The 25,016-nt window shown below is 48.4% G+C and overlaps 11 protein-coding genes across 11 annotated transcripts; 7 read left to right on the top strand and 4 right to left on the bottom strand.

The window, feature by feature from the left end:
• Nucleotides 1-74: 74 nt before the first annotated feature.
• On the bottom strand, nt 75-1,736 carry EV420DRAFT_1476633 (uncharacterized protein; the record flags this gene model as incomplete). The annotated part of the gene is made up of 10 exons (XM_060469346.1): nt 75-225; nt 282-344; nt 398-598; nt 649-713; nt 761-796; nt 854-1,128; nt 1,181-1,197; nt 1,252-1,322; nt 1,373-1,536; nt 1,595-1,736. 10 exons carry the CDS (start codon nt 1,734-1,736, stop codon nt 75-77), a joined length of 1,185 nt encoding a protein of 394 aa, XP_060334309.1.
• Nucleotides 1,737-2,391: 655 nt separating this feature from the next.
• On the top strand, nt 2,392-5,547 carry EV420DRAFT_1521231 (major facilitator superfamily domain-containing protein). Its single transcript, XM_060472208.1, has 20 exons — nt 2,392-3,066; nt 3,116-3,145; nt 3,202-3,219; nt 3,272-3,297; nt 3,354-3,404; nt 3,453-3,522; nt 3,583-3,664; nt 3,716-3,746; nt 3,802-3,825; nt 3,877-4,011; nt 4,063-4,089; nt 4,138-4,222; nt 4,281-4,352; nt 4,400-4,565; nt 4,617-4,691; nt 4,736-4,863; nt 4,915-4,968; nt 5,026-5,155; nt 5,207-5,224; nt 5,279-5,547. The coding sequence occupies exons 1-20, from the start codon at nt 2,887-2,889 to the stop codon at nt 5,464-5,466; spliced, it is 1,590 nt and encodes a 529-aa protein (XP_060334308.1). The 5' UTR covers nt 2,392-2,886; the 3' UTR covers nt 5,467-5,547.
• A 109-nt stretch (nt 5,548-5,656) lies between these two features.
• On the top strand, nt 5,657-6,975 carry EV420DRAFT_1521227 (BAR domain-containing family protein). Its single transcript, XM_060472207.1, has 6 exons — nt 5,657-5,840; nt 5,898-5,958; nt 6,010-6,444; nt 6,496-6,616; nt 6,666-6,796; nt 6,852-6,975. Exons 1-6 carry the CDS (start codon nt 5,687-5,689, stop codon nt 6,868-6,870), a joined length of 921 nt encoding a protein of 306 aa, XP_060334307.1. The 5' UTR covers nt 5,657-5,686; the 3' UTR covers nt 6,871-6,975.
• A 1,911-nt stretch (nt 6,976-8,886) lies between these two features.
• On the bottom strand, nt 8,887-10,156 carry EV420DRAFT_1140473 (Alpha/Beta hydrolase protein). Its single transcript, XM_060466028.1, has 4 exons — nt 9,828-10,156; nt 9,636-9,772; nt 9,567-9,577; nt 8,887-9,510 (listed from the first exon to the last, which is right to left on the bottom strand). Exons 1-4 carry the CDS (start codon nt 9,999-10,001, stop codon nt 8,972-8,974), a joined length of 861 nt encoding a protein of 286 aa, XP_060334306.1. The 5' UTR covers nt 10,002-10,156; the 3' UTR covers nt 8,887-8,971.
• A 565-nt stretch (nt 10,157-10,721) lies between these two features.
• Nucleotides 10,722-11,273, top strand: EV420DRAFT_1476630 (uncharacterized protein; the record flags this gene model as incomplete). Its single annotated transcript, XM_060469345.1, has 4 exons — nt 10,722-10,798; nt 10,857-10,890; nt 11,016-11,169; nt 11,218-11,273. The coding sequence occupies 4 exons, from the start codon at nt 10,722-10,724 to the stop codon at nt 11,271-11,273; spliced, it is 321 nt and encodes a 106-aa protein (XP_060334305.1).
• A 1,820-nt stretch (nt 11,274-13,093) lies between these two features.
• EV420DRAFT_1476629 (uncharacterized protein) lies at nt 13,094-14,656 on the top strand (the record flags this gene model as incomplete). Its single annotated transcript, XM_060469344.1, has 6 exons — nt 13,094-13,564; nt 13,593-13,729; nt 13,959-14,016; nt 14,166-14,360; nt 14,429-14,464; nt 14,507-14,656. 6 exons carry the CDS (start codon nt 13,094-13,096, stop codon nt 14,654-14,656), a joined length of 1,047 nt encoding a protein of 348 aa, XP_060334304.1.
• Nucleotides 14,657-15,161: 505 nt separating this feature from the next.
• On the top strand, nt 15,162-17,184 carry EV420DRAFT_1521214 (uncharacterized protein). Its single transcript, XM_060472206.1, has 11 exons — nt 15,162-15,359; nt 15,418-15,565; nt 15,625-15,786; nt 15,839-15,886; nt 15,941-16,081; nt 16,133-16,222; nt 16,297-16,338; nt 16,392-16,523; nt 16,583-16,660; nt 16,720-16,800; nt 16,866-17,184. Exons 1-11 carry the CDS (start codon nt 15,237-15,239, stop codon nt 17,114-17,116), a joined length of 1,296 nt encoding a protein of 431 aa, XP_060334303.1. The 5' UTR covers nt 15,162-15,236; the 3' UTR covers nt 17,117-17,184.
• An 879-nt stretch (nt 17,185-18,063) lies between these two features.
• On the bottom strand, nt 18,064-18,994 carry EV420DRAFT_1761209 (uncharacterized protein; the record flags this gene model as incomplete). Its single annotated transcript, XM_060480651.1, has 2 exons — nt 18,064-18,692; nt 18,743-18,994. The coding sequence occupies 2 exons, from the start codon at nt 18,992-18,994 to the stop codon at nt 18,261-18,263; spliced, it is 684 nt and encodes a 227-aa protein (XP_060334302.1). The 3' UTR covers nt 18,064-18,260.
• A 2,993-nt stretch (nt 18,995-21,987) lies between these two features.
• On the top strand, nt 21,988-22,714 carry EV420DRAFT_1521208 (uncharacterized protein). The gene is made up of 2 exons (XM_060472205.1): nt 21,988-22,155; nt 22,211-22,714. The coding sequence occupies exons 1-2, from the start codon at nt 22,061-22,063 to the stop codon at nt 22,476-22,478; spliced, it is 363 nt and encodes a 120-aa protein (XP_060334301.1). The 5' UTR covers nt 21,988-22,060; the 3' UTR covers nt 22,479-22,714.
• Nucleotides 22,715-23,176: 462 nt separating this feature from the next.
• On the top strand, nt 23,177-24,459 carry EV420DRAFT_1140296 (uncharacterized protein). The gene is made up of 2 exons (XM_060466027.1): nt 23,177-23,352; nt 23,417-24,459. The coding sequence occupies exons 1-2, from the start codon at nt 23,341-23,343 to the stop codon at nt 24,278-24,280; spliced, it is 876 nt and encodes a 291-aa protein (XP_060334300.1). The 5' UTR covers nt 23,177-23,340; the 3' UTR covers nt 24,281-24,459.
• A 17-nt stretch (nt 24,460-24,476) lies between these two features.
• Nucleotides 24,477-24,879, bottom strand: EV420DRAFT_1521201 (uncharacterized protein). The gene has a single exon (XM_060472204.1). It carries the CDS (start codon nt 24,849-24,851, stop codon nt 24,639-24,641), a length of 213 nt encoding a protein of 70 aa, XP_060334299.1. The 5' UTR covers nt 24,852-24,879; the 3' UTR covers nt 24,477-24,638.
• Nucleotides 24,880-25,016: the final 137 nt, after the last annotated feature.

Here is a 25,016-nt window from a genome sequence, read left to right as displayed (position 1 = left end):
TGACACATAGCAGGCTCTGTGGCCGCAACTTCTTTGCTTATTTATACATGTTGCATTTGTGTATTTACAATGAATCAATCACCGAGTTTTAATCCCTCCCTTCTAGACTTGGACGATGGATCGAAGAATGGCTTCTCAGCAAGCGAACTGACCCGCGTGCCGTGGCGTTCAGGTTTTCCTTCGTAGTCGTAAGAAACCGTGTGGATGGTGATACGGTTGTCCCAGCTAGAAATAGTCGAGTTTCAGAGAACACTCTAAATTTGGATTAAATAGACACTTACATTGCAGAAGTTCCGGGAGTCCAGTGCCATCTGATCTGGATGTCCGTCGACCTTTCGTAAACACTATCGTATGTTAGAAGAAGATCCCCGCAGCCAAGTATAAATTAATCGCTCACTCGTGAATATGGTTCAAGATCGCATCACTCTCCGCCTTGTCGAAGCCCTCAATACCAACGGTCATGCTGCGGTTGGCGAAGACGGTCTTGAAACCAGTCACAGGGTGGGTTCGCACCAAAGGATGTACAGTTTCCACATGACGAGGAGGAGCATCAGGGTCATTCGCATCTTTGTACTGGTGTGCGGATCGGTAGATGCCACTAAATATATGATCAGCGGTAGTCATGGAATCACACTTAGGATAACTGACTTGAGGCCATCAAGAAGCTTCCTGAACGCCGGGGAGAACTTATCGTATGCGGAGTAACCAGAAGCCTACAAATCACTCAGTTTGACATCACTGACATGAGCTTTTATTATACCCAAAGCGTGTCCCCTCCAACAGGTGGGACGGTATCCTGTTGAAGTAAAATGGTTAGGTTCATCGACGTAGTATAGATGGGCGAACGCTTCACCTGGTGGAGATGGGTGTAGCCCGGAGGGAAAGCCAGGTGAACAAGGTCCGTGTGCCAACCATAGCTACCCGAGGGGTAGGCGTGCCTAAAGCCTCTTGCACCGGCCTTCGAGAACTCCCTGTATTCTTTGTCTTTGCGACCGGGTTCCCAGATGAGGGAGACGCCCGGTAATCCGGGAACTTGAGCGACCTGAGGATGAACTTCGATTTCGCCCTGGCCAAGATAGAGGCCTAGTTCCCTCTGCGACTGAGGAGAGAGATCTTGGTCACGGAAAACTGCAAGGACATCAGTCTGGACTGCGTGTGAAAGTAAGGACTTCGAACGAACAGACAACGGAGCGTTCGCTAAATAATTGAATCGTAAGCTTCACTTGAAATCGATCGAGAGCACAAACTTACGCGACCAAAAGGGCGAGCTCATCACGTTGTTGGTCAGTAAGCTCCGAGAGTTGCAAGCCAATAATCTCAGTCTATGAAGATGAGCGAGAAGGGCCAAAGGGTATGATTGATAGGTACGTACTCCGATGTGGATGGAAAGGTCTCTAACTTCCTTCGCGGCTCCGAAAAGAGCCTTCTTCTCAGGGTCCGCCCTGGTTGCTGGGTCAACGTAGTCTCGAAGGTCGGTTTGCAATTTTGCTACATCTTGGAAGAATTCAGGCTTGGGCGGGTAGAAGGGGTAACCCTCTGTGAAGAAAACCGGTGAATAAAACAATCGAGCCATGGAGATGGTACCAGAACATACGAGAAATGTCGACACCTGCCTTTTCATACCGTTTAAGGGTGTTGGCAGGGGGGAGCTTAAAATTGGCATCTTCCTTCGGATAGACGGGCTTGATAGGTTGGTTGGAGATCACGGGAGTAGGAGTTGTAGCGACTGGAGCCATTGTAGCAGCGTGAGTACTGTGTAGAGACAAAGAGATGTAACAGGTATAATATACCTCTTCGAATGCTACCTTACAAAGAATGATTACAGAGAATAGATAAGGGGTTGCACGCAATCCAGTTAGAAATGATCTGTTATGAGGCGACCGGCTGTGGAAATGACGCATACCAGGAAAATTGCAGCCAGCTGCCAAGATTAGAAGAACCCCTGGTCCCATGACTTGGTCAACCGTCAAATGACGGAAAGATACACAATGCGACCATTACTCACCTCCCTAAATAGGCGTTTGCAACAAGGAAACAGATGTAGACTGCATAGAGGGATTTAATGTCTGCTGAGCATCTAATAAACCAGTTAAAAACTAGAGCTCCCAGGATCCCAAGGTCTAAATGGTAAAATTTCTGATACAAGCGACAATTAGCGATCAGAACATCGACACTGAATCAACGATGATCTCACTTTGTGCGGTTGGACAACGGCGTATTCTTGGGTTCGAGTCTAGTCCATGCTGATACAGAAGAAACTGATGAAGTCCGCAAGAAGGAAGTTAAATTCCGTCATTCAGATACGTCTTTTGCGCGTCTCTCAGGGTTTCTGGCGCGCATTACCTAGGTTGACAATCGGGTCATAGTGGTTGGTTGGTGACTGCGCGTCGGGCCGGCATCCGACCCATCCGCCCTTGGTCCGAACCTCCGAACCGCCATCATTTCCTCCACTCTGCCGCCACCATTTCTCCAACTAGACGCGGGATGTCGCACTTTGCAGCTGGATTCTACGCAAATTGACCATTGATAGGAAAACTTGTAGAGAAAATGGAAAACGAATATCAGGCTCCTTACCTACCAAGAAATCTGTGGACTGGCGAACAGGTGTCTTCGGAGCAGCTTCGAGGCTTTGTTTGAGAAGCCCTGCCACACACAATAGCACTGCCAACAGTCACTGATATGGACCTACAGAACCAAAGTTTACCCCATCTGTACTAATCAATCAGCGTTCTCGATGGCGCGTTTTCTCGCCTTCATTTCACTAAACCACGGAAGCAACCAGGCCGACCGCACAAACTGTAATCCCCTGGTATAAGCACGCAAATGATAACAGAAAGAGATAACGGCATTCCATAAGTTGGAGGCCTTTGCTCTTTCGTTGCAGACATGGCGTCCAAACCCGACGACGCTACTGTGGTGGACTCTCTTCCTGAACTTCCCAATGTCGTCGACCAGAAGAAGCAAAAGCAGTCTCTTCTAGGGTACTTTTGGGATACTGCAGATCTCAGCCCTGAAGAGAGGCGTCTCTTGTTCAAAGTAGATGCTTCGGTGCTTATTTTTGCTTCAGTGAGTATTCTTTTCTCAGGATCTAATTACTAACCTAATCTTGTGTTAGCTGGGTTACTTCATCAAGAATTTGGACCAGGTAGGCATTCTGTGGTTGTTCCTGATATGGATCTTACTGTTCAACCATTTCCCCAGACCAATGTCACCAGTGCGGTACGTTCCACCCAGTACTCGGTGCGATGGATGTTGATCTTTGTCCTCACAGTATTTCGCTGGCATGCGCGAAGATTTGTACGTTGGCCTAGACAACTAATTCACTGATATCTGTATCTGACTTTTCTCTAAAGGGGAATGTACGGAAACGAACTTGTTCATGCTACATCTTATTGGACGGCTGGGTAAGTAAGAGGGACCAAATCTGCAGTCGTTGTTCAAGCCGCCTTTAGATATGTCATCGGTCAAGTGCCCTCAAACCTACTTCTTACCAGAATATCTCCTCGCTACGTTATCCCTGCCGTAAGAGGCTTCGTTCTATCGCAACTCATAGAAAATCCATATCTTACCTTTTCATTCCAGCTCGAACTTGCGTGGGGACTGTCAACTCTCGGCACCTATGCAGTGAAAAACGTAGAGTCACTCTTTGCACTTCGCTTCCTAGGTACGTATTCTCTGTTAATCTCTTATCTTCTCGTCCTGATCATCGTTCTAGTTGGTCTCTTCGAGAGCGGATTTTATCCGGGGTATGCTTCGTCTACTTCCAATGTCACCTAAGCCTGAGCTCCTCTTCAACAACAGAATGCACTTCATTCTTGGGTCATGGTCAGTCTTGCGACATCTCATTATAATCCACCACCCATTTTCTCGATTTAGGTATACCCCGCGGGAGCTGGCAAAGCGATCTGTTATGTTCTGGAGTGCCGGATCGCTCGGTCAGATGTTCTCGGGTTTCTTGCAGACCGCGGCATACAAGAATTTGAACGGTGTACACGGGTTGAGTGGATGGCGGTAAGTTGAGGCATGTACCGTTGTGGCTTGGTCTAAATAGCTTGCTTCCAGATGGCTGATGATTGTAGACGCTGTCATGTGCGTCTCAAAAACTATTTTTGCGTTATGTGCTAAGAACCACCACAGAACACTTCCGATCGCCCTGCTTGGTTTCGTTTTCCTCCCAGATCTCCCGTTCAACGCAAAGAAATCATTCCTTCTTAGTCCAGAAGTACATATCTATTCCATTTTCCCTTCCAAAACATCTAACCAACCAGGAACACCTGCAGGATATTGCTCTAGCTCGGGCCCGAATGAAAGCCATAGGACGGAAAGAAGCAGAGCCATGGACCCGTGCAAAGGTCGGAAAATAGCCTTCATAATATCTTTCTTCTCTGACACGGCGTAGCTTCGTCGGATCCTCACCTCGTGGTACATCTGGGTCTTGCCTATAGAATACGTCCTGTGGAACAATGGCATTGCCCAATCACCCATGCAATACTGGCTTAAGGGCTTCAACAGTACCCCCGCTCCCGTTCCGGGAAAGAAATACACCGTCTCTCAAATACAGTTATGTACGTTGACCTATACCCTTCTTCCTTTTCTCCTTTCTCAAGCTATTTTAGTGCCTCTTCCTGCGACTGCCGTCTTCGTCGTCACAGCATGGTTCCTAGCTTGGCAAAGTGACGGACCATTCAAAGGTTAGTCATCCCTATCATCCATGGTCAACGCTTATTTCTCGAAGGTCGAAGATATCCATTTATATATCTCGGCGCCGTGATCACGCTTATATTCAATATCGCTTGGCTCGCCATGCCTCTGTACAAGAACATTCCAGGCCATTTTGCCTACTTCTACCTTATGACTACTGGGGTGTGTCTTATTTTCCTCAGCTCCTAATCAATCTCTAAGCGATACATTTAGACCACAGCTGGACCGTTGATCTTGAACTGGGCCAGCGAAATAACGCAAGCAGATGTCAGCACTTGTTCTTCGTTTTGATTATACAACTAACTGATGATTTCTTGAATATAGACTGAACTTCGGGCCCTCTGTGTCGCCCTCGGAAACGATCTTGCGTATGTAGTACAAGCCGTTGCACCCAATTTCGTCTGGAAGACGACGGATTTCCCACGAGCCACCAAGGGCTACCATTGGTCTATCAGTACGTTGAATATGTTATATTTTTATATCTGTTTCTAAACGCCCTCGACAGTTCTCCAAGTACTTTTGAGTAGGCTTTCCCTCTCGTTTCGATTCGGGATAAATCACTGACGTGTCTGCGTAGTTCTTTGGACCCTTCTGATACAATTCCTTCTTCGAAGAGACGAGAGAAAGAAGAAAGGACAACTAGAACAGACTATCGAGGCTGGCGAAGCTTCGACTTCAGCACATCATGATAGAGCCGACACTGACAACGACCCAGTTAAAGTGAGCGAGGGTGATCCACTGGAGGAGAGCAAACATAGTCGATGACCTCTACACTTTCACGAGCTGCCTGCTATAGATAATTCGGGCATTTTTGTATAATCTTATCATGAAATTTTTTTCTCTTGACCAAGGTTGGACCAATGACGAGAAGAAGCCATGAATATCTGTCTAAGAATAGCAAAAATGGAGCAAAACAAATTCACACGCTTGAGCTTCGTGGCGGTGCAACGCAGCTGCGAACACTCCTTGTACCTCAACCACCACCATGGAAGGCTGGAGCAAGCTTCAATCGAGCATCGGCAGCCTCAACCTTGGCCAGAGTGCAAACAAATTCGCCAAGGGCTTCAATTCGAGCGTCCAGGCAACAAGGGAGCGATTGGGCCAGGTAGCGCCAGAGGAGATTACCGAGCTTCCACAGGGTGAGCATCTGTGTTAGTGACACGATAGGACCACGGCCAACCAGCGACGCACTGCAGAGTACAAGGATCTTGAGAACCGTGTCGACTCCCTGCGGAATGCCCATCTTGCCTTGCTCAAGCGAGTAGTCATTCAACATCCATTCTTACCTTGATGCTGATTACCGTGCAGGATAGCGAAAGTCTACGATCATGAAGGTTATGACTACCCTACTCAGATCCAGGAGTCCATCTCCGAACTGTCAACGTCCATTGGCGCAGGCCTGACCAACTTTGCCGCCAACAACCTCAAGGGGACTAATCTGCCTACGCCTGCACCTGTCGTAGCACCTCAAGCTCAGCACAAGACCCTTCCGCATGCATTGGGGCGGGCAGCCACGAGTGCGGCGCAGGGACTGGGTTCCGACGACAGGTTGGGCAGAGCGCTGGCGCTTTATGCTGGAGGATACGACAAAGTTGCCACGGCGAGGCTACAGCAGGACGAGAGCATCCGTGTGGGATTCCTCCACCCATGGCAAACGACCTTGAGCACCTCAATTCAGGTTGCGATGAAGGCGCGCCAGGCGGTCAAAGTTAGCCGGTTGGAGTTGGATGCTGCTAAGCAAACGTGCGTCGTCATCTTGTCGTTTTTTGCACTATATCTGACTGGCATCTGCAGGCTGAAGAATGCCAGCCCGTCCAAGCAGGAGCATGCTAGACTGGAGGTCGAGAATGCGGAGGACGATCTGGTGCAGAAGACTGAGGTGGCCATCACTCTGATGAAGACGGTATTGGAGAACGTCAGTCTTGTTTTTACTTTGCTTTTCTCTTTTGCTCATTGTTATGCAGCCGGAGCCCCTTAAGAACCTCAACGAACTCGCCAAGTCGCAGCTGATGTTTCACGCAGCCGCAGCCGAGGCACTGTCGAGCGTGCAAGGTGAAATTGAGGAGCTGAGCGTTGCAGCAGAGGGAGAGTATAGGTGAATTTTGTTGCTACGAAGTACTTATCGTCTATATCTGAAATCCTCCCCCTAGGAAGTCCCGTGACCACTGAAGTCCCTCTAAATTAGTTTATGCTTGCTTCGGTCAATTCTGTTTTTTGCTTTCTCACACCACGGACGTTCGGAAGATTGTTTTATTTCGTCTAACTAAACATGTCATTTTTTGCTCAGCGACCGGCTGGACGGTATCGTATCCCCCTATTGTCAACATGCAAAGAAAATAACAATAACGGCTTCGGTAACGTTCTTGTGGAATGGAACGAGAGTGACGAAGGGGCCTGATAGCAAATATAGCCCTCAAGACGATGAGGGTAGGTCTGTATAATCAAATCCAAGCAAATTTGGGAAGATCAAATCAGTTACTTCGAAGCTGAGATACTCTTCTGTTTGTCAGGATAAAGAAGTGAGCTCTAGCCGCGGACTTCGATGGCGTGCGAAAGGATTTGAGAGAAAAGGAAAGTGGTTGACTCCGTGACTCTTCTTACTTTTCAGGACCTACTATCAGCTGAGTTCTGGCTGCGATCCTTCCATCGTCTCTACTAGTCAAACTATTCATTCCGTCTCGGTTCTCAGACTGTCATTACCTTGCTTGTCAAGGTCTCTCTAGGTCTAAAATCTTCGCTTACACAAGCCAGGGTCTTCCCGTGATATGACATCATTCTCCACACGTAATCAAAATCCTTGCCGCTGACGATTTCACCCTTTCCATCACGCATTGAATGTCTTTTCACAACGGATATCAAATCGCCAACATATTAAATCCTCTAGATCTACCGGTCATTGTAGATATAGTATAGCGTTACGGGGTAGGTACATTAAGTCAAATAAAACTGTATGTTCACTCGGTGTGTACTCAGATCAATGTGTCAACGGTGATATCCTGTCATCGAAGTGCAGTGTATTGTTTCATTGAACAATGCAATATTCCTCTTCAAGATAGCATCCAACGGGTAGCTCTGCAAGGATCTAACCGAATCAATGAAAATTGTGGACATTGAAAGAGGTGAGGCGAAGAAAGTTCGTGCTTAAATGTAATGAGTTCAGGTAACTAACAGTTCGATTCTCTTAAAGGCATGTATGTATTATTATGGCGGTGTATGATTATTTTCAAAGTGTGCCTGACATAAATTGGATTCTGCAAATTTGGGATGGGGATGAACTGTTTGATATTCGAGCTCACATTGTCACCAAGCGACAGCGCTGATCATTAACTGTCGAGGTGCTCGTCATTCCAGTTGCCGCTTGTTATTATTCTCTCATTAGTTCTACGTATTCGTTGCTTATACCCGTGGCCTTTAGTTAGAACTGTCGTATAAAGGGACTGTACTCACGTAGTATCCACCATCTCGTTTGCAACGGATATATACTCCCTTTTCTCTCGCTCATTTCGCTGTCCTGAGCCTCGCGATTCCAATATGAACACCGCCTAAGCAAGGTATGATAGTCGTCGACCGACGACCGCTAGTACCTAGATTAGCCCCTTCCGAGACATGTGATCACAGGGTCTCACTAAGTGCTGAAGCAGGTACGTCGAAGTCGGAAATTTCTTAGCTGACTCTTTAAAGTTAATGGTGAAGGGCACATTATCATAATAAAGAAGGCCTGAAACTCCGCTTTCTAGCCAAAAAGATGTGGACCTTACAACTTTACGTGCACTGTTTGTAACCACGCTGGCATGCGAACTCTAGAACCTTTGAACAACCCACGACACTTGTGTTCGCTTTCGGTAGTAAGCGTCTGGTGAGTGGAGTACAAAAGCTACCTCTCTTCGAATAAATATCTAACTATCTCTGAAAATATGGGATTGATTGCCTTCCCTGCCATCATCTATGTAACCGAGCTGCTTGCATTGATATCGAAGGCACTCAAACAGGAAGCGAAGAAAATGAGAGTCCAGTTAGAGTCAGGAGGCGTCATCGACTCGAGCTCGCGCTTTTCGATTCTGCACACCTAATTTTGTCATTTTTTGAATCGGCCTCGATCAACGCACATACGACTGTTGCTGCAACCTGTGAGGGAATCTTTGGAGAGCTGGATTCTTTACATCATGTTCATCATCCTACAAGTGTCTCGGGGAACCTAGTAAAACGAGTTAAAATACATATTCTTCTATGGCATCCAAACAGCATGACAAAATCGTAACTCTGACCGCTACTATTTACTAATACAAACACGGGATGCAAAGGCAGAAATACTATCTACCACTTCGGCTTCATTGTCATAGAAAAGTGCATGACTACCGCCCTCAACCATGTGAACCTCCAAGTTCTTGTAATAAGGCCTCATCTCTTCGGCTACTATGTTCCCTCGAACCTGTTGATCAGCAGTACCATTCAAAACCAACATTGGAAGACCCTCCTTCCCGAGCTCATACAGCTTCTCTGGATTCTGCGGTCGCGATAACACATTTTTGAACACCTTCGGTGGTTGCAGTAGTGCGCTCCCGATACAAGACGTCTTGAAGCTGAACGGCACATTTTTGGGGTCGGCGAAAAGGGAGTCGACAAAGTCGATGGTAGTCTTGGCGTTGAGATTGACGTCGTCGGTGTTGAACAGGCCGGGGAGGAGGCCGAGGACGGTCGAGGTCCCGACGTGGCCCATGATTGGCCCGATGAAGGGAAGTGCCGCTAGGTAGACGACTCCGGTGAGAGTATCCTTTGGGAGGTGTGCAGCGATGTCACATACGATGGTGCCTATATGAGTAGATGAGAATGAGGACTTCCCAGGAAAGGGGGAGATGTAACAGTACATCCAAAGTTCCTGAAAGGGTTGCTTAAGTTCGAATAATTGATTTCAACTAGGATAAATCACTCCATACCATCCGACGAAAATTGGCTTTTCGATCTTAAAGGCGCGGGCCACAGCCTTGTAATCTTCTGCAAAGATCTCAGAAGAATAGTCGTCCAGTGACTCTGGCATCGTGCTTCGCCCATGGCCACGAATATCATACCTAACCTAGTAGAGGGATGGATACGTTTAGAGGGTCCCAGAGAACGAGAGAACGACGAACCAGATAGAAATTTTCTGTCAACTTTGATTTGGCGAAAATATTATCGAAAACAGCGCCACTCAAGGCAAGGCCGTGGACGAAGACGAGGCATGGTTTGGTTGGGTCACCCGAAGCATTGGCGTAGATAAGCGCGCCGTCTTTGGAAGGAACTAGCTGCGAATTGGGAGTCGACATAGTAGTACTGGGGGAATAACGCAGTCTTGGATCAACTCGCGTAGGTATATGTGAGGAAAGTAGATTAGTAAAAGCCGATCTTCGATCGAAGCTGATAAATTTCAGTCACACTGTCCATAGTAGATGCTCGTGGGGCCTATGTTTTCTGATAGAATAGCGGTATTAGTGCTAGCCTGAAGTGCTTGTGCGGCTCGAACATATAAAAAAACCCGAAATTCCCGGGATTCCCGAACCATCAGCGCCCAGCGCTCAGAGAGCTATCTTTATCATAAAGCTTCAAACGATTCCCAGATTTATCTTCTTACCAGAGACTACATTCCGAGTCGGGTAATAAGCAATATAAAGTCATACTTGCGAGCATAACCAATCCTCAATTGGCAGTAAAATTTCAATCGGGAGACTCCTTCCACGGCAAAGATGATGAACAGAGACGCATCTGCGAGTATCTTCTTGATTTTCCGAGTACAGCAGTGGTGGTGGTAGGAGAAACAGGCCGTTGTGACTTGATCACGGTGCTGGCCAAAGGAGCCTTGATACCGTAAGAGCTCTATGCCTAGTCGCAGACAATATGTCGACGTTGAATGAAAGAGATAGAAACGCTGAGAATAAGGGAAGAAACGAAGAGAGAGAGTCGCCGTGATCGTGGTAAGAATCCACGCCATCAAGGGTTGGCTTCTTACCATCACCATCACCTCCGCCTTCTCGATTGTCACCACAAAAATGGTAGCTCGGCACATCAATAAAGCATTCTCTCAAGCAACTGCGTGCACTGGGATGCTTGGAGTCGGGGCTGGTCGGTGCGTAGTAAAAACATGCCTATGCCGAGCCTTTTTACTGATTTTTTTTTCTAGCTAGAGCCGCTGATATCTATCACTACCCTGACGAGGACGTACGCCGGGTACACAAGGCGTTTTTTTTTTCATCGACTGCCGGAACATGTGTAATGCGGCGACCAGGTTTCGACATTGCTGCCAGCTGGTCCCATGCTTTCATATCTTCGGGTCGAGGATGTAGTTTCCTCCTGTGCGTCTGGAAACCAACGAAGACAGGATCTCCGGAAACGATGCTGCCTTCTTCAAACGGCATTGGGTGAAAAATATCGATATGCTTAGAGGATTGAGGTCTGGACTAGACACTGGATGTACTGATGCCAATGGTCTTCATAGAGGTATGTATTGAACTTTCTTCTTCGTCGCTTTGCCTGACTTTTGTCTAGGGATGAGAAATACAGACTACAAAGTTTCATCTCGGTATCCAACCTCTGGCCAGTAACTATAACTCCTCACGACGCCCATGGCCAATCCCAACGTTACCCCGGGCAACGGTCAAATGAAAAGGAGGGACAAGATGGTAAGAAGATGCAGGCAAGTCGCTGCCCTGCCTATTCCTCTTGCATGTCGTATTTGTGGGGATCGAGCCTAGGCTAACGGGACGGCCCAGAAGAAGAACCCCACCACTACAAACAAACCTCGGACCACTCGCGCGTGTTTCGGGATATACCATTCTTCGCGGTAAGCGCTTTGTTTTTGAGTCATGCTGTACTCATACCAAACCCCCAGGTATATGCATTCTATTGCGTGATTGAAGGACTGGAGAGCATCATGTGCATGAGGGCTTGATGAAGTTGAGATTGATCAAAACTAGCTATATCAGTGAGCCTCGCCTGTTTTCCTTGCCATGTTCACCTCCTCAAACCCAACAAGGAAATCTAACATCTTGTCGTCAATCAGAATGGTTAACGAGTCAAATTTCAAAGGCTAAAACGACGGAGCTGCCATACAATGTTCTTACGCTCTCAAGCCTCCCCTGAAAAATTTCGAGCAACAATGAAATCCAAGCCGCGTCATCTGTCAGATGCCGCAGGATGATACTGCTCGTCGGGCACACGACCCGACATCGGTCTCGCTTGCCAGAGGACGCCCATCTCAGACAAAGACGCGACACGTCACAGTCACATGAACAGAGTGACACTCTTTCCCTGATTGATGTAGGGTCTCGCTCTTTGGACCCAAATACGAGACGCCTTCCTTGACATCGGCTCCACCCTACTTTATCAACACGACGACGGTGTTACCAACCAAGCACATTTCCCGACTTTTTTCGCGGCCCCATCGAACGGACCGGTCACGAAACCCCCAGACTCACCACCCTCAGCAAGCTTTTAGTCTCCCTCTCCGACTTCGACACTATCGACGTTTTCCATAGAATCTTTATCCTCTCGTTTGCCTTTAGGCTGGAGCGCTTCATCGAGACAAAATGACCGTGGAAGGGCAGGTGGTTCTATCCCATCCGAATGATGATCGCCGTCCACGCGACTCCCGGAATCGTAGTCGGTATACCTTCATCGAGTGTAATCACAAGCCAGGACTCATATTTTGCACAGCACTACGGTAATTCAGCCTAAAGGGAGACGTTCCTGGTGTCGCAGAACGGTCCCGAATTTCTGAAAGTGCTTGAGTGCACTTTATCGGGACAGCGCGAAGCGGAAGCGGCTTTCCCTCCAGTGAGAGCTTTAGATTGATGTGGACAGGATCGAGCCGGATAAGGCGGTGTGCTTGGGATGTGGGTGTGACGTCTCTCTCAAGAGTCTTGTTAAGTGCAATCTGGGAAGTTACCCGGATTGCGCTTAAAAAGCTTAGCACTCCACGGGGATTGATGCAGATGCGTTGTATTGAGAACGCGATTTTGAGTTTCGTTGTGGACATTTGGGAAGTCCGGGCTGTGAATTTTTTTCTGATAAGACCGTGACGCGCTCGGTTGAATTGGTAGACAACCAGGCTTTCTATGTCGTATTCTGGATTATGTCGGGGCTGCTATTGTTAACAAATTTGTTTCGTGGACCGTGTTAATGATATTCCTGATCGTTAGTTGTCGCTACTGTGGAATGGATGGATGGATCACTATTAGCATGACCCCTCGACAGCAGGTGCCTGGCGGCCAGCATCGATGATCAAATGTTTGTTTGTTCTGAAAGGAGCCGCCGGGCTTTAGTGCACTGGCTTGCCGGAAGCCATCATGGCTGTCAGTACCAGTAGTTCCACTCATTTCTTCTTCCAAAACCTTTCTGATTTAGCTACGCGTAGACCGCCAACATGTCTACATTCTCGTCGCTCACCATCCACGACTTTTGTATCGAGCGCGAGCCAATCACGATGCACCGAGCCCCGTCCTTCCCGTCCCTGCGTTACACAAGCGAACCTACAATCCCTATTCCGAGCGACCAATGGCCCCCACCCGATCCAGTTCCCATCACTGGACGCTCCCTCGAGATCCGACTCCTTGACAAGGTCGCAGAGGGCCGAGCTGGACTCGTTCATTCCGTGCAAGTCTTGACTGAGGCCTCTCCCAGTCTTCCGGAGCTGTGTATCAAAGTCGCGAAACCCCGGTACTGTCGCAGTCTCGCGCGAGAGGCATGGTTCTACTCACGACTGGAGACACTGCAAGGCAGCGCCGTGCCCCTCTGCTTTGGGTTTTTCACCGCGCCAATAGCGGACTGTATCCCTTGGAACCGCATATCACTCAAAGAGACCAGCGCAGAAGTCGATGATTGGCTCCCGGACGACGTATACGATTATTGTTTCGATCCCGAAGATGGGGGTTACAAAGCCAATTCACCATGCATGGGATAGATGGAAGTACGCTCCTGATCAGCCGCTCGTCGCCGTTCTGGTGATGGAAAAGCTCGGTGAGCCGTCCTATCAAGATTGTCGCGATCCGTCACATGAGAGGTATGTACGCCCCGCCAACCAATCCCCGCGTTTCCCGTTTTCCCTTCTCATGCGATCCTGGTAGGGACGACCTCCGCAACGTTGTCTATGACTTGGGAAAAGCCAGCTTCATCCACGCCGACATGCGGTTCAACAACGTCCTTCGCGCTGTCAACCCAGGCCCTTTTTGTGTCCGGCATAGCTGCTATCATAAATGACGTCTCATCGATTTTGACCGATCGCGGTGTAGTGTGTTCACTCCTGAGGCTGAAGAAGATCAAGAATTTGCAGAGTCGAGGATCGAGGAGGTTGGGGCATCTCATTTTTGGTATGGGTTTCCGTAGTTGTTTTGGCAGTCGGTGTGTAGGTACACCAGTCCCTTGTGGGTGTTGTAAGATTTCAGGAATTTCAAGTTTACCCCCCTCGTACTACGTCTCTAGTTCTGACTGTTTTGCAGAAAGGGTCCATTGCCTACCTCAAGAAAAAGTTGTTGGATATTCACTGCACGTCATTACAAAGTCCAAATACGCGCCCTGCAATCTGTTCCGAGTATGATAGAGCTGAGACGCGGTCCCTCTTCAATGAGCAAGCGTACAAGACGTGGCGGTGCATGGCTGGTCACGAGCCTAGCAAAACGTTTCTGCCGTCGGCTGTGTTTTTCCCTCAGTGTATAGGATGTTGTTCCCTATGCTAGCATCTTTTTCTTCACGTCATTTCTAGGACCATCAGGAGCAAACATCTCGTCAGACTGAGTCGGTATCTTTTAATGATATTAGCGCGTTTGGATGTAGTTTACAGCGTGGTATGAGACAATTCAACATCACCCGTGTACGGCTCTTCATCAAGGAAGCGTCGATGCATTCGTCTCTGCTTGAGAATGATGAGCATGATGCGGCTGGTCAGGATGGAATGAAGGTTGAAGACGGGTCAAAGAGGGCATTTTCCTAGATCGGGGCATCCCTGGAGTTCGTTGACTGAGCCTCGGAGGCGTCATGGGAGGAATAAATGTCGGCATGGCATGCAGGGGTGATGGTCCAACAAAGACGCGTCGAGTTCATGTGCAATGCAACGAAACTCTGAATAAAAAAGGAGTGTATGTCAATGACAATATGTAAGATAGTAGACTGAACGCGTCACAGCTTACCGGCAGCTGTAGTTAATGAGCCGTGAAGGTTTCTTTGCCAAAGGTACTACACAAATGAGCGAGAGTGGACTTAAAGGCCGCGATTTTGAGATTTCTAGGTGGGAAGTCGGGCCGAAATAGTGCACACAGGCAGAATAAGGTATGATAAATAAAATTCCAGATAAGCTAAGAGAGCGGATGAAAAACGTGGGGACGAGAAGTGTACGGCCGTCTTGCAATTTGGACGGACTCAAGACGGACTTGGCAACAAAGCGTTGCAAACAATATCAGCCAATCCGAGACTTGGAACGAACCTAGGTAATCGCGTGACGCTGACCGTCGCGTCTTTCTCTCTCTCCCATTCACACTCTCACTGCCCGGTTATTGTCAAGAAAGCCCCAAACAATGGTGACGAAGGAAAACCCCGATAAACTTTGGAAGCAGCTCAGTGACCTAGTTGGTGCTCATAACATGTCAATGGTTACCCCGGAGACGATACAATTGTTTAAGTCGGTCGATAAACTTTATGTGGGGTTGTTTTTTTGTCCCTCTTCCAGTACTCAAACTTTTATCCGTCATTTTTCAGCGTAATACGGAAAATTCTTTCCCTGAGGGCTACGTCTGCGATGACCTTCTTGTTTGCCTGAAAGCTGTCGCTTCATCCGACGCATCGTTCCTGCAAATGTTAATCGAACACAAGACTCTCCGTGCTTTCGTGGAGAAATACCGTCTACGTAAGATTCAACGAATACTGTTTATCTTTTTGCCATGAAGCAGTGTGTGCATTATCTAGGTCTGAACAGTGCGGCGTCCCTGGAAGACGTCAAGGAGCTGTTGTTGGAAGTCCGTACTGTCGGTGATGCTGCCGATAACAGTCGTGGTGTTCGCACTGGTGACGTCAACGTTAGACCTCTGGAAGCTCCTCCTGCCAGAAAAATCCTTGAGAGCGTCAAAAGTGAGTCTTGACAATTTCCCTTTAGTTTTGTTCTACATCATGCCCCTTACAGATTCCAAGAAACGTGTTTCCAAGGAAGACGATCGAGGCCGTAAAAAAGGTAGAATTTATTGTGAAATTCCCACATTTGATACTTATTTGATGGATTGTTCAGCGAGGAGGGAGGTCTCTTCAGAAAGCACTTTACCGGGTCCCAACCTTCCAACGGAGACAGGACATCCGCACGAATCTTTGTCCCTCGATGGTAGAGCTCGCCAACCCACGGTTCGAGAGAATCCACTTGTGATGAAAGATGGTAAGCAGTACCGGTATACTCCGCTCTTTCATTTGTTGAGTGGAATTCTAGTCCCAGATGGGACGTTGCCATCGGACGGCCACGAACGTACGCTGACGTCCTCACTGCCACCGGTCGGGACTCCGCCCACAGTGCCATTCCGTAAGTGGATTGAGAACTTTTTGTCTTCATGAAGTGTTTACTTATACTTTTCTTTTCTTTACCATATGAAACAGGACGGATACTTGTTTCTAGTAATAGAATATTGCCAGAATCAGGTATACGTGCACAGTTTTGTCGTTTCAAGCACCTCTGAGCAGTGGTGTATTAGGATCATTATCTCAGGTTTTGTTGGGCAATCAAGTCTCCGGTTCTGGTCAGATGGGTGTGCCACCGGTTTTGCCGTCAGATGCTGCGTCTGGATTGGCTTCGACGGACCTGAATATCTCTATGAGGGCATTACGTGAGTGAAAACAAACTTTATGTCATTACTTGTTTGACAATCCCCCTTATAACATCCAGAGGAGAATGATAATGCTCTTTTGGCAGTTAGGGCATCTGGTTCCAGTGTAGTGCCTGATGATCCTGTTGGTAGCAAAGGTGAGGCATTCCAGCACCTGTGGTCTATTTATGTGATATGAAAGGGTGCCAATATGAAGTTCCTCTGGCTGCTTTGCAACCCACAAATGTGGATGGACACTACCTGGTAAAAAAGTCAACTGCATTTACGCCAAACAAAGGTGATGGTCCTTATACCTGCTTTGTTGACTGATCATTACTTATTTATTCTCTCTCTATTCCAAAGATGGATTTTCTGTTGCACTTGGTCTGTTTGCGCCAGGCAGTGACAATGACCTTTGCGGAGCTCTGGACAGTTACACCAAATTTTTCTCTGGTCGAAGTCATACAATCGATTCTAAGGATGACGTATTGTTCAATCTCCTGAGCCGAGAATATGAGGAAGTATGCCAGAGATCCGTAAAGCTTGCAAAGTCTTTGCTGGCAGCAGGTCTAACGCGCAAACATGTTGAAGCTATGATATCGAATGAATCATAGGCATCGCAATATACAGTATACCACTGTATGTAGTTATTTAAAGGTTGAATACATATCTCAAGGCCCTTTAACTCTATTACCGATGGTCAATCCTGCAGATCAAGGACGTAGCCGCAGAGGGGATTTTCAAGGTTGGCCTGATGGCATTGGCGGAATACGCGGCTATGACAGCGCACGCACCGCTTAATATCTAGCCCTGCTTACAACCTCTTCCCGAGGGTCTGCACCTTCCTCGCCTCCATCCTCTTTTCCTCACGCATAAACCATACCTGTCTACTGTTACACAGAACACCCTTGGTATCAGGATGTGTTACAGTCTACGAGCACCACTGACACTCGGTCAAGAAACGACGCCTCTTCTAGTTCCGCATTAAATGACGTTCACTACTGAATCACCGTAAACGTCTCTCAACGAAACATTGTTGAGCTAGGCGTGCCGCGTGATTCCACGGTGGCTCGGATGGAGAGCAGGAGAGCATCAATACCAGGGCGGAGCAGCTGGGGAGGACAATTTGGAATGGAGGGAAGTACGGGCGTGGTTCAAGTGGATTGCGGGCCGTCGAGGACGATGTCACAGGAGGAAAGTGGTCTCTAAAGTATATGGTCCGCTCTGGATTCGGGCCTTGTCTTGAATGCTCATCGTAGTGGCCAACAGAGTCTAGGACACAGCGCATCGGTGCACAAGGGGAATCATAATTGGCGCGTCCTCTTAGGACAATAGTAAAAATGCAAGCTAAAGCGCTAGTCGGGTTTACCGGTCCGAAGGCGGCCACCTATGTAGGTGTGACGTATCACAATGACCTTAAAATTTTCTTTCTTTCTTTGTTATAAGAATTCAAAAATTTCCAGTGTAACAGCCAAAAGCCTCGTACTGCATCCCTAGTTCTGACTTTTGAGGAGAGGTCGACTACCTACCTCAAGGAAATCATTATCGAATCCTACACTGTACGCCATTACGAAGTCCAGTTACATGTCCTACAATTCATTTCGAGTATGATACAAAAGAGTGTACACACAGAGAGAAACAGCTAGATTGTCAGGGCCTGTCGCGCATTCCGCTCCTGCCAATCACTTGTTGAGTTGCCAAATACGTCGCACATCCGTTATCATCCCCCTCTTTGATACCATTTCCCCTATCCGTAGTTTACAGGAGTATATAAGTAGAGTACCTTATAATCGAGCCCCTCGCATGTTTGCGAGGGTTCCCTGCTAATCCCGGAGTCCCGCTTATCTGAGCTGAACAGCGTACTTCAACATCACTAACGACACGACAGCTCCGTCGCACCGAATCTTGCACGCTGGTTGAAGAGAAGAAGAAACTATTGAACCAGTCCAGATCACCTTCCCCTTCGTCATAGTCTTCGACGTCCCAGTCTTCAACCTCATCGCCGTCTCCTCCGAATACCATGTGGGGACTGATGCTCTCAGCATTGGAACCTCCCTCGCCTGAGGAGAGTTCTTGAGCGAGCCGAAAAACCCTCTGGACGACGGGGAAAGACGCTTTGACACCTATGACCCTGCGGATCGGCGCATAGAGCATCAACATCGTGCTCAAACGTATGGTTAGAAGACAAGGCTGACCTGCATCTCAGAACGATACAGCCCTTCAACTTTTTGCGCGATCACCCAAGACAGCCTAGTTATGGGACTCCCTACTTCGCAGTCGAACACAACCTGGTGGGGGAAAGGATCCGGAGCCCCGTCCTCGCTATGTGCTATAGGAATGTGATAGTCGCCAACTCGGTGTCCGCCGTCCAATGGAGCCTCCATGTCGGGATACTCCCCCTGGGAATAGGAGACAATGGGGAAATAGGTGACGCGGTAGGCTGTCCGATTCGATGTGGGAAAGACCACGGGGTCGACATCGATAGAGAGCATGATGGCAAAGTGGGCGGGAGATTTTGTGTTGACGCAATCCGAGGCGGAACTTGTATTGCTAGCTGTGTGTCGAATGGCAACTGTTGGATGGGAAGGTGTATGAGGGTGCCGGCGACGGAGTTGAATAGGTCGTGGATGCGGATCTGCTCTGTGGGAATGTCGAGGAAGGACATGGTGGTCTGGGACAGGTTTTGACGTTGTCGAGACGGGGCTAGTAACGTGGTTTCACCCGCCATGGTGGAGAAGTCTCACTTGATTAAGACCGTTAGCAAGGTGCGAGGCAACTGAAGATCTCTTGCTCGAGGTTGAGAAGATGGGACGTGCTGAACAGGGATATCGGGACTGGAATGCCTGCGTTCAAACAGCAACAAAACAAATGCATCTGAAAGGTTTCGTTTGAGGATCGACAGCAGGTCTGCCCTAGTGAAATCCCTCGGGGCTACTCCCATGCTTCACTAACCCCACAAATGCGACCTGTACGAGAGAGAGGCAGCGCGGCAAACTATCCGCGCCTTCGCAAGGAGCTGTCGTCTCCATGATGTTCGTTCCCCAATCACGGCCGCAAAGAAGAGAGAAGGGTAGAGCAATGCTGGAGTGTCACTGGGATTAGCTTGGTCTATTGCAAGAAAGTTATGTCAGAGCAACGCGGAGGGAAACCAAGCACATACCTTGGGCAGCCTATACCACGACTGTTGGATCCCTGGTATCCAGACATTGATCCTTCGCCACAGACCACGCATCAAATTGCTGCGAGAGCGCGTGCCACGGACGCAGAGGAGGAAGGCCAAGTTTTTGATCCCATAGAACGAGCCTTGGTGAGGGAGGCTAGCTGATATTGATATACACAGGACTGGTCGTCGAAAGCTAGTCGCACATCATCGACATCTTCCGTGTTTCAGTAGTCGATGATTCAAGAGAGAGATCACCCTTCCGTTAGGCCGGATTGCACTAAACATCAACGGACGAGAGTGGGATGATGGTAAGAAGCCAAGCTTGATCTCGTGCCATCATTTCTCGCATCATAGTCCAACGTCGACTCCGAGTCTTTGACCATTTACTCCAAGACACTGTAGCAAAATGCAGGTAGAGGAACCCCAGAGAGGAAATAAATCGCGCGGCGACGACGACAGGACGGCGCCTTCCTCAGACAACGACCATGTCAACGATTTCGCGTCTCACTCCCTACACCATCCTTCGCCTGTAGCGTGACCACCACCTCAACATCGAACAAGCAGGATGGGCGTCGTCTACTTGGTAGCATCGGTACGGGTGACGGAACGAAGCATCGAGGTCATAAGGAGGATGGAGTCTGGCGCGAGAGGCACGGTTCTACGAGCGTCAGGCTGCAAAGTAGCACCGTACCTCAGTGCTTTCGGTTTTTCACCACGCGCGTCGCCGTCGGAACTATATATCGAGGGAGGGAAATGGCGGGACAGTTTACCAGGTGACACATACAAGCATTGATTTGACTCTAACATTGGCGGTTACAAGGCTGGCTCTCCATGGAAAACTCTTCGTTGGCGCGCTCCTGAAGGAAAAGCTGGGGGAACAGTATTATCAAGATACGAGCGACACTTTGTTTGGATACGGTGGATAGGTAAGCCGGATTCTTCGTTATGACACCTGCCCACCAAACTTCAGGCCGTTTGCTCACGAAATGGTGTAGACGTGAATCCAACGCATCTCGCTTATTCCCCTGACCTGCCGCCTCTTATAGCTCGAAGGTGTTCAGATACACTCACTGGAGAAAAATATTCATTTACTTGGCGATCTGCACGCTCGCTGCCGCCGCTCCTAGTCATCTAGGAAATTCGAGCGATCTACCTACAACGTACGTTCACTGCTTCAAATTCCACTCTGGGTACGACCGAATATCATATGATAGGTCATCTTTTCCCCTGCGCTACAGGCTTGAATACCTAGCTATTCCAGCATCTCGGGCTGAGCAACAACAGTGGGAATGGGAATAATCTGGACCTGATAGTAAACTTATGGGACAACGGGGAACGACTTTCTGATCCACTCGGAATTTCGAATGGGCACGCATCTTTGTGCTCTGGCGTCTTCGTCAAGGAATTCTAGGCATTGCAATGGCCTATTATACGTTACGAAATTCGGACCGACCAGTCTTGGATCGATCTTCATCCCAGAGGACATTACGCGTTATACGAATGTCCGGTCGACATACTACAGCATGTAAAGATGCTTGGAATCTTTCTCGAGTCTCTCAGTTTCATCTCTACCCGTATCATCATCTGGTAAACTTTGCTTCTCGTGAGTCGCATCTCCTCTTCAACGACCTCTGCTCACAGTGTACCCTTACCAGATATACGATGTCTATTTCAGCTGTCCGTTATTGACCTGGCGGTTGGCAGCCCCTCGATCATCGAATCATCGAAAAGTGGCTCGCCGACCAAATTGCTTCCTGTCCTAGAGGATCTGAGCTATTCCAGCCCGTCATCAAAGATTTCCAAACACTGATCGAAGATGACCCCGAGCTCTACATGGCCTTCTGCCAGATGTTCCCCCTGCAACCTGTCGATCAAGATCCGCCGGAGGTTCCAACGGTATTTACCTGATTTTCCTGACCATTCAGCGACTTATCTGTTACTCTGTTCCTCTCGCAGGTTTGTGGTTACATGCAGATGTTGGAATTGTTCAACAAAGTCATCACCGAAGTCCCCTCCTTCAAAGTATACGATACCTTGATCGGCCTCCCAATCGCCGTCATCCTTGAGCGGCCTATGATGACACCCGCAGGCTTCATGGTGTTCCTCAACCCAAAGGTGAACGCACAGTTCAAGAAGATGTTCGACGTCTGGGCGGATCTTCTCACCTCGCCCCGAGCCGCGCAATGTCCTCAACGACAGCTCAGAGGGCTGGTTTAGCCTCTTTTAATTCGTAGTCATCGAACCGCCGTTTGATCTCCCTGGCTGCTTGAGCATTTCTCCAACCACAGCCAAAGTGTTCTTTGCCCCTGTACTCGTTTCAGAGACAGTCATTGCTTCACTCACGCCCTTCAAGGGCGTTCTTCCCATCCTTTTATCAGAGCTTTATGTCTCTGGGATGTTCTTCTATGCGTGCCTCCTTCTCATGACTCTCACAAATATCCTGGTCCCCTTATGGGCGCACATCACACTCGGTTTTCTCGTTTTTTTCCAGTGGGTCCTCCACTCTATCCTGAGCAGCCGCATCATGCTACTCATTCGCAAGCAGAAACGGATACGTCTCTACAGAAGAGCTGTACATGGATGATGTTGAACTATCTCATACCAATGTGCTGAAAACCATCAAAGATGCCAGTGCTGTAGAAAAACGCAGCCACGGTAGTGGATACTTGTACGCTTTCAGTCCGTCCTTATACCAGATAATCATGGCCCCCAATGCTCCTCTGCATCACATGCGGAACGTTTGTCTGCTACCTTTTGGCCCTGACAGTTTTACGTGGAACTGTGTAAGGGCAGGGAATATTGTGCAGTGTTAACGTAGCACGGCAATGGATCTCCGAGTCGTTTTGCAATAGCGATTTCTACTGCGCTACGCAGCCAAAGTGTGTTTGCGAGGCATGTGGTTCGTCATTTCAAGGTTTGATCAGGGACTCGGAGAAAATTACCCCGGCGTCACTGGATCCTGCTGCGGGCACGAAGAAAGTACGAGATCCGTGCTTGGAATCTGGTAGCTATCATTGACTTGTGTCTCTGTCTGCTCCGTTCTCGGGTGTAAGTCTTCCAGTTTGATTGACCTACAAACATGCTAGCAACTAACACTGTGAATCATCCAGGACGGCAAAGGTTTCTGTTCATCACTTTTTTACTCTTTTCTAGAAAGGCGGTAGCTTCTCGCATGTTAGTACCTTCGTTTTATGTATAAGTGAGCTGAGGGGAACTAATGTTTGCTGCTCACAACTTAGGACTGAAACATTGCGAACAGATACAGAAAATGAATGCTCCTCGGTTTGGAATGATAGCACCGAGCACCGGCAGGGAACTTCACGGTGAGCGAAAAATTTGTCCCACATTTTGACTACAACAAAAAGGCCTCGATGTTTTCAGTGGAATAATTCTCGAAAACTTCAGCCGTAATCATAAAACACATCCGTTCGCCGAACTATTCCGATTTGGTTTTCCTTGATCACCGCCCTGTAACCAAGAAATGCTGACGTTGAGGTTACAGGCCGTCGTCTGTAAACCATCTCAGGGCCACGGGTGCTAAAAGGACCGATACCCCGCTTGAGACCATATATTCCTCTTTCTCTCCTCTTCACGCTCTCGTCTCACTTGTATACATTGAATCAGAATTGAGAATCGACAGTGACCGGCGGGATTTATAGTGCTTCTGGCAGCAGGATGTCATTAACGGTGAGTAGCCCTACTTCCCTCATCCGCTCTATCCAGTTACTTTTCCTGACTTCCCTCCTTACAGGCATCCCCCACGTCCTACTCCTTCACCGCATGCGTGACTGTGATCCTCTATGACCTGCTCCTCTTCCTTCCTACTGAAATCGATTATGTCTGGCTTTCCCGACCCGTACATCCACTCTTATTGCTGTTCGCACTGAACCGCTACTTACCCTTGGTCGATATGGCGATAACCATCAACTGGCTCTTGCACGAGCCTGCTGCGACCCAGTGTCACCTCCTTGCCTTCATCATGGGCCCATTCGCGGTTATTGGGATTTTCACGTCACAGGTTATCCTCATGATCCGCACGTATGCGATATGGGACCGACACAGAGCGGTATTCTGGTGTTTTATTGGAACTGGAGTATTCTGTTTCCTACCGGGGGTAGTTTGCCTTGTTATACAGCTCAAGACGATGCAATGTAGGTTGCTTGTCATTCGTGCTTTTGAAGCTCGCAGAGAGCTGAGGGCTTTATTCGTAGTCATCGAAACGTCGTCCAACTACCCTGGCTGCTTCAGCGTCCCTTCAATCATGGCCAAGGCATTCTATATCCCTGTAGTTGTTTCAGAGACGATCATTGCTTCGCTCACATTCTTCAGGGGCATACAACACCTCCGCCGTTCTTCTCATCCTTTTCTCATCGAGTTTTATGTCTCCGGGATGTTCTTCTATGTGTGCCTCCTCTTCATGGCCCTTGCAAATATCCTTGTCTCCACGTGGACCGACAGCATCACACCCTTCCTTAGTTATTTTCAGCGTATCCTTCATTCCATCCTGACCAGCCGCATCATGCTCATCATTCTCAAGCAGAGACGAATACATCGACGCTATCTTGATGAAGAGCCGTACACAGCTGATGTTGAATTGTCTCATACCACCCCGTAAACTACATCCAAACGCGCTAAAATCATTCAAAGATACCAACTTAGTTTGACGAGATGTTTGCTCCTGACGGTCCTGGAAATGACGTGAAGAAAAGATGCTAGCGTAGGGAACAACATCCTATACACTGAGGGAAAAACACGGCCGACGGCAGAAACGTTTTGCGCCTGAATGGCAGCCAATTCAGGGACCGCCAATATTGATTGGAAAGATGGCGTCTTACGAGAACATCTCTGACGAATTGGATTCTATCGACAATGAGACCGGGTGCAAGAATGCATTCACCCAATTGAATACAGAAGGTCGCCGTCGACAGGTACGTTACACTGGATGACCTTCTTGTGGTGGCGGTGACTGTAGGTCAAATGAATTCAGACGCTGAGTAATCAGAAAAACTAAATAGCACCGGAGAGACGTAACGAGGTGCCTCATTCAAATTCCCTCGACCAAGTCCATTCAGCGGATTTTTATCACCGCTTCCAGGCGGCCCACTATGATTGCACCTATGACCAGTACTGTGGCTTATATCTAGGAGAAGGAAAAGAAATTCCGCGTAACAGATGAATTTGTTCATTGTCAGGACTCGGTAAATCAAATGAAAGGATCGCAAATAGAATGACACCGTTGGCCTAGCGCACTGTGTACTCGAGGATACGAAGAGCATAGAAGTCAGTAGAAGCACCCATGACTTCGTTCCTCCGAGCCGGACACCGAGGGCTTGCGCGACGCGTCAGTGCGG

Source organism: Desarmillaria tabescens, assembly GCF_030435595.1.
Source record: "Desarmillaria tabescens strain CCBAS 213 chromosome Unknown EV420scaffold_8, whole genome shotgun sequence".
Lineage (NCBI taxonomy): Eukaryota > Fungi > Basidiomycota > Agaricomycetes > Agaricales > Physalacriaceae > Desarmillaria > Desarmillaria tabescens.
Note: the sequence above shows the minus strand (reverse complement) of the source record. Positions and strands in the feature narration are given on the sequence as shown.